Below are 12120 nucleotides of genomic sequence, written 5' to 3'. Positions count from 1 at the left end.
GGCTCCATCTAAAGCAACTCCTATTTGCTATTTCTCTTTCCCACAAAGAAATTTTGTTTGTCTTGGTCCAGGCTTTAGTACTGACTTAGACCGTGTAAAGAATCTGCCTTACTGCGAAACAGAAACATTTGAAGTAAGATTTGACCCACACGGGACCAACCTTTCCGTTGGCAACAAAGAGGTCGTTCTGCCCATCAAGGTAAGCCATGCTGCTGTGCCCAGCTGACCCTCTCCCAGCGTCTGGCTCTGCTGGTTGATCCCCCCAGCGTGATCCAGTTACTATTTCAGAGCCACACTTCTTCCCCCAGCCCTGTGCCACCTCCTAACAGCAGTTTCATGCCCACTCTAGGTGGTTGGGGGGCCAACAATTCACATCTGTCTGCAAGCCAAGGTGACCATTCCCACTATGACTCTGTCTTGTGAGAAAGTGGAGTTTGCCACGATCCAGTGTGGACACTGCCTTGTGGAAACTGTTCAGCTTTCCAATAATCTTCAAGTTCCTTGTGAATGGTTTGTCCACAGCCATAAGCTATGTAACAAGGTAGGTGAGTGTGGCCCATTGGTCCCCTTTTTTCCATCTCCATTTCAGCCATATTTGTAATCCTAGGCATCCACTCTCATCATTTTCCTCTCCTGCTCAGACGTTCATTGACAACCATTGCCACCTGAATAAAATCTAGTCCCTTAGCCCAGCATTTGAGGACCTATCAGGCCATGCTGTCTGGTGAACATCTTGTTCATCTTTGTTCCCCTGGTATCTACACGTTCCCTGACACTTGGGAGGTACTCAGTAAGTGTAGGTTGAATGAGTAGAGGAGGGAATAAGTCCATTTTCCATAGATAATGATCTGATTGTCTCATATTTATTAACCAGCTGGAGAAACACATGCCAAAGTACTTAAGACAGAAACTGTATGCTGAATTAAAGCCAAAGACACGGATCTTTGAGATCCAGCCTACTTCTGGGGTCTTGGATCCTGGTGAGAGATTCAACGTGCAAGTGAAATTCATGCCTAAAGAAGAGGTAAGCCGAAAAGAAGTGTGATTCCATTCGGACTCCCTGAATCTCTTTGAACTTTACAAAGCCCATCCTTCATTGGGTCTCCAGGGAAGCTTGGAGTGGCCTACGCCTCTGTATTCTGAGCACGACACCTCCAGTGGCTCCTGGTTCTCATCGGAGCTGTGTGGCCTGGTGGCGAAGGACACCACCAGCTCCGGAATCAGCCCACCTATGTAGCGGTCGTGTGGCTTTGAGCAAATTACTTAGCCCTGCTCAACTTCACTTTGTTCGTAGATAAAACAAAAAATAATAATATTATATGTCAAAAAATCCTCATTGCAATTCTGAAATCCAATAAGCTCCAAAAACTGCAAATAAATTTCAGACCCAAACTCATTTGGCAGAGAAACTTCATCTGAACCGAAACGAGATCATTTAACCTTTCATTACCCCACTTAGCTTGTAGAGTAGGACACTGCATCTACAGAACTGTTATATATGTGATTCCAGGGGGTCTGCCCAGACCCTGCTGAGGCTGTTAGGTAACGTAGGGCATTTGTGCTCTGTTTACCTGTTAAAAAATCTGAATTTGAACACATCTGGCCCCCAGAGTTCCAGGTTAAGATGTTATCAACTGCAGCAGCTACCTCCAGGGTCATGTTGAAGATTAGCTGAATTAATGTGAATAAAATGCACAGCATACTGCTCTATATGTAGTAAGTATCTCAGTAATTATTAGCTGTTATCATTAGTAGTTTTGATAATGATAATTACTTCCTGGAAGACATACTCCCCGGGCCTCACAAACATTTCTTTTGTGACTACATCAGCACAAAGCTACTTTTGACAAAAAAAAACATAGTAGAAGTAATAAAAACTTAGAACCAGAGAGGATCTCAAAAGATTACACTTAAATAGACTTTTGCTCAAAGCTTAAGGCATTTAGGAGACTTTTTTCTTTAATCTTTTAAAAGAAAAAAGATGCAAGTTTTTAGATTACCTATGATTTTGCTGGTAATGGCTTTGAGGAAATGCTTAAGAATCTACAGTGAGAAGGAAGAAAAGCGAATGACTTCATTATTGATTCTAAAATAAACTCTCTGACCCTGGCTGGTGTAGCTCAGTGGATTGAGCACAGGCTGCAAACCAAAGGGTCGCCAGTTCGATTCCTAGTCAGGGCACATGCCTGGGTTGCTGGCCAGATCCCCAGTACAGGGTGCTCTAAAGGCAACCACACACTGATCTTTCTCTCCCTCTCTTTGTCCTTCTTTTCCCATCTGTCTAAAAGTGATTAAATAAAATCTTTAAAAAAATAAATAAAATAAAATAAAATAAACTCTCTGGTTCTATTATCATAAAAACATCCCCAACCTTTTTTGGAATAAACTATAGATAGAAATGACCCCTGAAGATATAGTCTTCCTTTTAAAAGAAAATAGAATTACTATGTTTTTCATTTTTAGAGAATCTTAAAGACATTTCATCATGACTTTGGGTGTTTTACTGAATGAGGGACATATCAGTAAATATAGTTTTTTAAAAATCTATTTGTTCAGGCAGTTTCATAAAGGCTGAGTTGGAATTGGTCAAAGTTTAAAAAAAGCTTCCACCAACTTCGAGAGGAGTTTGTTGGCTCTACACGAGGAACTGGTTAGCCCTGCAGCCCATACAGTCCATGCCTGTATCTCCATCAGTGGCAGAGAAATCACCAATGTCCACTCACACAGCTCCTAGACATTGTAACCTATGTTTGAAATACTCCGTGTTAGAAAACAAGGAAATGAATAAAATGTTCTAGCAAGATTTCCATAAAAAGCAATTAAAATGTAGAAGTTTGGATCATAAGGTACTGCTTCCAGCAGTAGGTATTTTTATGTACGTATGCATCCATCTGATTTCCCCCCTTGAGCCAAGACAGTTAGGAGCTCCTCAAATCATGCAGCCAATCACGGCCTTCCAGCCCAAGCCAGGAGCCCAACTGTATCAGAACAACGAGGAACCTGGTTAAAAATGAAGAGTCCCCAGCCTTACCCTGCCCTTATCAAGTCAGGATCTCTAGGGATGGCACCTAGGAACCCGCCTCTTTAAATAGGTTCTCCAGTGAAACCAGAGTAGAGTAATTGCCAGCACCAGCTACCAGACTTGGGTCATAACTGTATCAGATGAAGTAAATACTGGAATGGATTATATGGGACTTAACTGTTTCTTAAAAAAATTGAAATATGTTCATTCAGATTCTCCAAGAAACAAGCCTGGGGAAATTTTTGAATGCAAATAGATTGTTAGAGAAATGCATGGAATACTGATATAAACATAGAAAGAAGATGATAAGGGAAAAGAAGGAAGCTAATAGGGTGTATGAGTGAGCCAGCTCCCCTGGAGACTGGAGCTTAATCCCACTGGAAACTCTTAGAAAATACACAAAATGCATGCTTCAGAATTACCCCTCCCCAGGAGGGAGGGAGCTGGGGTCTTCATACAGTAACGACCCAGAGTCATTGACTGAGGACCAACCACTACCAGCAGATGTTACTTCTCAGGCACTCTGCCCTGCCCTGCCCATGGGGCAGGGCCCATGAAATGAGAGCCCAGGGGTGCAGGCCCAGAGGTACGAATAGTGGTAGTGGGACGTTCCCGTACACTGGAGGCCTGAGGGATACGAGCAAGGCTCTTGAAGGGCCTTGTACAAGTGACAAAGCATCAGTACAGTGCCCAGCATGCTCTAATAGATAAGCGGTATTGATGCTGTAACAGAAATTGCTCTCATGCAATTTTATAAGAAAATGTTTCTCTCTTAGCCTAAATGGGATCAATCATCCCACCCTGGCAGTAGCTTTCACTTTTACCTGGTGTGTAACAGAAAAATATTCAGATGCTTGTTTTGTTTTTATGTTTTCCAGAGATTCTACAGCCAAACCCAGACGTTCCAGATTGCGCGTGGTACTCAGAAGCTTACACTGCTGACACAGGGGCAAGGTTTGGAGCCACGCTTGGAATTCAGTCCTTCCGTTCTGGAGCTGGGGCCACTGCTGCCCTACGCACCCGGGGACGAGGCCGAGGTGGTGGTGAAGAACCCCTGTGACTTTCCCATTGAGTTTTACTCCTTGGAATTTGACCAGCAGTATCTCATCGAAGAGAAGGTGAGCAGGGGCCACAGCCAGGCCCCACGTGGCGTGCACTCGTGCTCTTCTCCGCCAGGACAGCTGCCCCCTGACCTCTGCACCCCCTACCCTTTGAACCCTGCCTTGTCCATTCAGAGATCACTTTATAGCCTTTTCCAGCCCACTTCCCTTGCCCTGAGAAGAATCCATTGCCTCTTTTGTGATCTCATTATATATTTCAACCAACCAATTGAAAAATTAATGCATGCTAATGATTAAAATTTAAACAATGAGGGATGTACACAGCAGTCATTACATTTGAAGTCAATTTTTTGTAGACAGCATATAATTGAGTCTTTTAAAAAATATATTTAATTTATTTATTTTTAGAGAGAGGAAGGGAGGGAGAAAGGGAGAGAAACATTGATGTGCGAGAGAAACATCAGTGGGTTGTCTCTCACATGTCCACAACCAGGAACCAAACCTGCAACCCAGGCACGTGCCCTGACTGGCAATTGAACCAGTGACATTTCACTTTGTGGGACAATGCCCACCCCACTGAGCCACGCCAGCCAGGGCTAACTGCGTCTTTTTTAAAATACACTCTGGCAGTCTCTGTCTTTAATTGGTATATTTAGGCCATTTACATTTAATGCAATTATATTAGGGCTTAAATTTGCCTTTCTTTTTTTTCTATTTGTTCTGGGCTGTATATTTTCCAGTTGCTCCTTCATGTTTATTTTTTTAACTTCATATTTTAGAGTGGTTTTAGGCTCACAGCACACCTGAGGGGATGGTACTGAGACTGGGGTATACCCCCTGTTCCCATACGTCAGAGCCTCCCTCGTTAGCAGTGTCCCTTTCTAGAACAGTGCATTCGCTACAACTGATGAACCTACACTGACACATCATAGAGTTCACTGTCGATGTTACATGTTCCATGGATCTGGACAAATGTATGACATGTACCCCTCACTACAGCACCATACAGGGTACTTTCACTGCCCTAAAAATCCTCTGGACTCAGCTTATTAATCCCCTCCTCCTCCCAACACCTAGTAACCACTGATTTTTTACTGTCTCCATAACTGGGTCTTTTCCAAGATGTCATATAATCATAAGCATATAGTATGTAGCCTTTTCAGATTGGCTTTTTTCACTTACTAATTGGCATTTACATTTCTTTTATGTCAGTTTGTGACTTCGTAGCTAATTTCTTTTGAGCCCTGAATAATATCCCATTGTCTGGCAATACCACAATTTATTTATCCATTCCCCTACTGAAGAGCATCTTGGTTACTTCCAAATTTTGGCAAATTATGAGTAAAGCTGCTATAAACACCCATGCACAGGGTTTTGTGTGGACATAAGTTTTTGACTTCTTTGGTAAACACCAAGGGGCTTGATTGCTGGATTGTATGGTAAGAGTATGTTTAGTTTTGTAAGAAGGCACCAGCCTATCTTCCAGAGTCGTCATCCCATTCGCATTCCCATCAGCAGTAACTGAGAGTTCCTGTCGCTCCTCATCCCCATCAGCATTTGATGCTGTCAGTGTTTTGGATTTTAGCCGTTCTGATAGATGTGTAGTAGTATCCCGTTGTTTGTTAATGTGCATTTCACTGATGACATTAGATGTGGAGCATCTGTCCATGTGCTTGTTTGCCACCTGTATATTTTTTTGGTGAGGTGTCTATTAATGTCTTTGGCCTACTTTTTAATCAGGTTTTTTGTTCTCTTATTGTTGAATTTTAAGAGGTTTTTATTTTTTTAGATATTTTGAATGATAGTCCTTTGTCAGATGTGTCTTTTGCAAATGTTTTCTCCCCGTCTGTGGTTTGTCTTCTCATTCTCTTAATCATGTCTCTCCATCAACCAGCCTTTGAAATATTCCTTCCTTTCCACACTGACCTCTGCTCTGTATCCAGTCTTCATGTGTAAACGGGCTGGTCCTGAGCTCTCGTCTATCTCATGGGTCGGTTTCCCTGTCCCGACGTCAGTGCCACCCTCTTTATCACTCCTGCCTTGCAAGCCCTGGTGTCTGATGGGGCAGTCCTCTGCTTTATTCTTCCTCTTCAGTGTTTTAACTATGCTTAGCTCTTTGTTCTTCCATATATATTAGAATGACCTTATTAAGAGGGGTTTTTAAACAACTGAAAATGGCGATCCTAGAGAAGGGTTGTCTAACAAAACAGATTTTCATGTCAGTGGAGCCCGGTATCCCTACCAGCACCGACCAGCTGCAATAAAGAGGGTCATATCAGACTTTTTGTACAGTGTTTTATAAATATACATACATACTAGGGTTGCTACATTTAGTAGAAAGAAAAACAGTTCACCTAGTTAAATTTGAATTTCAGATAAGCAACATTGGACATATTTATACTAAAAAATTATTCATTACTTGTCTGGAACACGGATTTAACTGGGCATCTCATATTTCACCTGACAGCCCTATTGCACATTTTATTCTACCTCTCCTCTCCTCTCTCTCTCTCTCTCATACACAGGCACACATACTTAATACCATTTCACTAACCACCATATTTTATAAGAATGTGTCACTCAGAGTAGACAATGTAGTTATGTATTTTTGTCTTTGGAAAACAAACCAAAAAATTACTGTAAGTAATTTTTGAAACAAGCAGAAATTTCTTTTCCACATGTTAACCACCCCGGCTCAAATGGAGCAAAATAAAGATCCCGTCACCCCAGGCTCAGGGCTCAGCCTTTCCTTTAGACCCTCCAGTGGACCTGCCCTTTGCGCACACCCAGCCTCAGACAGGCGCAGGGGCTCTGCACGAGGAATGAGCAGACCCCCTGAGGGCTGTGGGGAGGAGCAGAGGCTTCCAGCGAGCCCAACAGCAGTTCCTGTTCTCCTCGAGCAGATCTTGCGGACGCTGAAGGGCTATGATTCCTACAACACCCTGCTGCTGCCACCCCGCATCCCTGGGGAGAAGCTGCCCACAGAAATGTACGAGTACTTCAATGAGATGAAGCAGTCAAAAGAGGAGCAGCTGAAGGTGAAATACCTGGAGGCTCTGGTGCAGGATAATGGTGAGAACTCATCTTAGGGACCTGGCTCCTGCCTCTGCCCTGGCTTCTTTGAACTGTCTCTGGTGCCAGGCAGGTGCAAGGTGCCTTATGCATTTTATTTCTAACTCTTACAAAATGCCCCTGTTGTCCCCATTGCATGGATGCACAGAGAGGGACGCATTCTGCTCTCACTGGGATCTAGTGGGGAGTTAAGACAGCAACTGCTAATATAGATCTAGGACACTGGCTAGATACCAAGCCCTGTGCCCAAGGGTCTCACAGGTGTAGATGAGAAACTGAAGCACTGGCAGACAAGGTCCATGGTTTAAGTGGCAGAATCAGGATTCAAGCCCCGGTCTCGCTGACTCCAGAGTCCATGGCAGTAACCGCTCAGCTCCACGGCTTCCGTGTGTGTGTCTGGGTAATGTAAGGGAACACATCACATAGAGTAGAAATCAGTGTTCTCAGAGAGGTGGGAGTTCACATGAGGAAGAGGTCAGCCCTCCATGGTCCTCAAGCCAAACTCCAATCTCAAAGCTGGACTGTGCACTCCTAATCTGACCCTTTCTGGCCAGCCGAGTGGTCCCATCATCACCCAGGGTCTCCCTTGTGTGTACTTGAGCATCAGCATTCCTGGAGACCTGTAGGATCCTGTGACTTGTCATGATGCATTTCTGCCTGCTTTTCCGTGCCCTCTTCCTGGACACGTACCTCCCTGCTCTTCCTCGCTCCCTTCTTCTGTGTAACAGTCATCACATGTGTGATTGTTTTCTTCTTGCTCTCTTCTGTATAACAGTCATCATGAGTATAATTATTTTCTTCATACCTATCTCCACCCCCAGACAAGAAGCCTCCATAAAGGCAGTGGTCAATTGCCTGGAGACGTACCTGATAGGTCCTAGTGCCCAATAAATATGAATGAATGAGTTGAATGGAGCCCCTTTCTCCTGCCCTTGGGCCTGTCTTGTCTCTCCAGGAAGCTAGTCAGAGAACAACACTAGTTTGCCCTAAAAGGAGAAGATGAGAGATGAAGGCTGCCTCCTCCACCCAGTCTCTGGGTCACATTTACTGAGCATTATTAGTTTGCTAGAACTGCTATCACACTGGGTTGCTTAACCAACAGAAATTTATTTTCTCACCATTCTGGAGATTAGAAGTCCAAGATCACGATGCCAGCAGGGTCGTGTTCTTCTGTACCTCCCTCTAAGGCTGCCTTCGCCCAGTGTTCACATGGTCTCCCCTCTCTGAGTGTCTGTGTCCTAACCTCTTCTTATACGAACACCAGTCATACTGGATTATGAATGGATTAGGACATCCATATGACCTTGTTTTAACTTAATTACCTCTTTAAAGGCTCTGTCTTCAACTACAGTCACACTCAGGGGTACTGGGGAGTTAGGACTTCAACACGTGAATTTTAGGGAAACCAGTTAAGTCCAGAACAAGCACCCACTATGTTCCAAGTGCTGAGCTGGAGTGCTGGGGATGGGGGGAAAGATCGATGGAACAAGCCCTGACCTTTGAGAGATCACAGTCAGGAAGGCGGTGGCGGGAAAGACGTGTCAACTCAGAACAGCCCGGTGGCCGAGGTGGAGAGCGGTGAGCGGCTGTGGCGTACGAAGGGCGTCCTGAAGTCGGGGAAGGGCCCTGTCGCTCTTGCCCTCATTACACACTGCAGCTGCGTGTTCCTGTTGCCATTTGACCAATTGAAAGATGGTCTAGATGCAGGGGTGTCCAACCTTTAGGTGTCTCTGGGCCCCACTGGAAAAAGAAGAGTTGTCTTGGGTCACATATTAAATACATAGCAACACATAATCACAAAAAAAAAATCTCATGATGTTTTAAGTAAATTTACGATTGTGTGTTGGGCTGCATTCATAGCCATCCCGGGCCGCATGCAGCCCGCCAAAGCCAAGACCCGGGGGCTCCAGGGGGAGCCCAGGAAGGCGGACAGTCTGTTCCCCCAGGCATCTGCGCACCCTGCGCTCTCCTGCTGCCGACCTTCCCTCCCCTCTTCCCACTCCACGCCCAGAAGGCCACGGTCCCAAGCCACATCACCACCTTCACAAGACAGCTGCAACCTCTCCGGCTCAAATCCAAATCCTCAACAAAGAGGATGTCTTGGCCCTGGGGTGGGCGGGGGGTAATTTACCCAATTACAGACCTTCTACACACCCAGCGAAACCCTGCAGGACAGGGGCAGTGAGGAGGGTGCCGGGCAGACGAAAGGGTAGATGTGCTTAACGATAACATGCAGAAGTGTTCGTGATAAACTAAGAGGGAAAGCAGGCTACAAATTGGTATGTACAAGTTTGGTTTTGAAAAATTAAAAATTCAAAATATGAGAGGTTGCTACCTCTCCTGTACTGGTATCATAAAATTAAGTTGCAATTCCTCTGTCACCATTTCTTTGTCTATCTGTATCTCCCTTGGCACTTGAATTTTATAATTTATAGCTCTTCTAAATACTCCAAATTTTCTGGAACAATAATTTTGGATTTTTTTATGTTGAAAGGTAGAAACACTCTGAGCAGAGAAATCCACTGCAGTTCTTGTTTGAGTTGGGTAGTCCAGAGTGATGGTAACCAGCTCAGTGATTCTCTTTGTTTCTCTTTCCTTTTCTGCCCCCAACCTCCCTTGCCCCACCCCCAACTCTCGTCTGTGTTTTTCTCCTTGCCCTCTGGCAGAAGACGAAGAAATATCCCCGTTGGATCAGGGAGCCTCCAACAGCCTGAAGAGGCCCTCACTTAACCACGGGATCTCTGTCATGTCTGACCTGACAGACCAGAATGAGTTCAAGAACAACCTGTATGAAGAGGACGATGACGACAGCCTGGAAAAAATAGTGTTTCAAAGTAACCAAGCATTGTAATGTTTTGGTGCCAATTTTTCTCTGAGCCAAAGTGGGAGGAGTGTTCAGTGCCTTTTCATTGTGCTCCATGAAATACATCTTCCAAACCTTCCAGCACAACTGTGTGTTAATTCTGAAACGTGAATATGCCATCATTTATTTAGCCATTTCTCTTAATGTTGCAAACTCTGCTAGCTTCCCACGTTATTTTTCAGATGATCCCCCCAAATGGGATTAAGAGTCAAAGGGTATCTGTATTTGCAATCCTAGTAGCTGTAAGCAAATATTAGCCAAAAAGGGCACTTTCAGACAATACAAGGCGGGTGCGGGGTGCAGCAGACTGTGTGTGTCATTTTCAGTCGACGTTTAAACAGAAAGTCGTTCCCATTTCCGTCAGAACCCCTGTGAACCCTGTGTGTCCACAGACGCACACGTGCACACACACACACACATTCTCACTTTGCAGCGGACAAGGTACAGAGCACTGACAGCCACTCCTCAGAGGAAGTCGGAGAAATAGAGAACAACCCCGTGAGCAAGGTCATCTCTCGCTACCTGGGCATTGATGTCTCCACAGAAAGCAACGTGACCAACAACCAGAAGGGCATCGCCATCATCATCCACGGGACACCCCTGTCAGGTACACCGCAGCCCTGCGGGGTCGCCCCTTCTGTGTTTACGACGAAACTCACATGTGTGACTTTCAGGCCATGAGGCTTTTTTGTTTGCAATTTATAGATCAGAGGGTTATCCCCAAACTGTTAAAGTACCAACCTCAGAGATACGGGACTAGAGAAAGAGCAGGGATACCTCATTTTTAATGAATACATCTGTGAATTATTTGAGCTTGTATTCTTTCTATTATATTATTTAAAAACAAAAGGGGGAAATAAGTACAAACCCTTTGACCCAGGAATGTTGTTTCTAAAATTTTATCTTAGAAAATTAATTAATGATGTGGACAAAGATGAACAACGTGAATGTTCACTGCAACATGATTCACCGTAATAAAAAATCGGGAGCAGCTGAAGCAGTCGTTATGGGGGGCTGGTCAGTTAAGCCATGGCACATTCAGACACTGAATTGCCGTCGCCATTAAAAACAACGTCTTGTACACCCAGGTTCATAGCAGCATTATTAACAATAGACAAAAGGGAGAAGCAGCCCAAATGCCCATTGACAAATGACTAGATAAACTAAATGTGGTACAGTGGAGTAGTATTCAGCCTGAAAAGGGAAGAAAATTCTGATACACACTACGTGAGTGAGCCTTGAAGACACTGTGTTAAGTGGAACAAGCCACGCGCAGAAGGACCATAACTGTGTCAGTCCAGTTACATGAGGAACCTGGAGCAGTCAAATTCTGAGAAACAGAATGTGGAGTGGTGGTTTCCAAGGACTGGGGGAGGGGGATTATTCTTTAATGGATACAGAGTTTCCATTTGAGAAGGAGAAAAAGTGCAGGTGGTAGTTACACAACAGTGTGAGTACATTTATGCAACCGAACCGTACATTCAAAAATGGTTAAACTGGGGCTCTGGCTGCTGTGGCTCAGTGGATTGAGCACTGGCCTGGGAACCAAAGGGTCACCAATTTGATTCCCAGTCAGGGCACAGGCCTGGGTTGCAAGCCAGGTTCTAGTAGGGGGCACATGAGAGACAACCACACATTGCTGTTTCTCTCTGTCCCTTTCTCCCTCCCTTCCCCTCTCTAAAAATATATAAATAAAATAAAATAAATGGTTAAAATGGTAAATTTTGTATGTATATTACCACAATTTAAAAAAAAATAGTGCCATAGAAGTATACTGAATGAATAGAAAGAGGTTCCTGATACATTGTTTTAAGTGAGAAAAACTGTCGTACTTATTATTTGGAATCTGTGTTAGTTCCCTGTCACTACTGTGACAGCCACAAACTCAGCGGAGGTCAGAAGTCTAAACCGGGCCAACCTGGGCCGCTTTCCTTCTGGAGGCTATAGTGGCGCATCCATTCCCTTTAGCTCCCCTCGCTTCCAGAAGTGTTCCCTCCAGTCCTTGGCGCGTGGCCTCGTGCTCCGTCTTCGCAGCCAGCACGGCAGCGAGCATCTTCCAGCCTCTCTCCCCTTGCTTTCATCATCATATCACCTGCTCTGCC

The 12120-nt window shown here is 44.6% G+C and overlaps 1 protein-coding gene across 1 annotated transcript in view; it reads left to right on the top strand.

The window, feature by feature from the left end:
• HYDIN (HYDIN axonemal central pair apparatus protein) overlaps positions 1-12120 on the top strand; it is a 322142-nt gene that overhangs the window by 222580 nt on the left and 87442 nt on the right. The window contains exons 33-39 of the mRNA XM_045819132.1: positions 72-199; positions 350-541; positions 875-1024; positions 3901-4140; positions 6987-7155; positions 9822-9989; positions 10452-10625. Coding sequence (XP_045675088.1) covers positions 72-199; positions 350-541; positions 875-1024; positions 3901-4140; positions 6987-7155; positions 9822-9989; positions 10452-10625 — 1221 coding nt within the window. The remainder of the gene's footprint in view (positions 1-71; positions 200-349; positions 542-874; positions 1025-3900; positions 4141-6986; positions 7156-9821; positions 9990-10451; positions 10626-12120) is intronic.

Source organism: Phyllostomus hastatus, unplaced genomic scaffold (assembly GCF_019186645.2).
Source record: "Phyllostomus hastatus isolate PE091 unplaced genomic scaffold, TTU_PhHast_1.1 phas_scaffold_345, whole genome shotgun sequence".
Classification (NCBI taxonomy): domain Eukaryota; kingdom Metazoa; phylum Chordata; class Mammalia; order Chiroptera; family Phyllostomidae; genus Phyllostomus; species Phyllostomus hastatus.
Note: the sequence above shows the minus strand (reverse complement) of the source record. Positions and strands in the feature narration are given on the sequence as shown.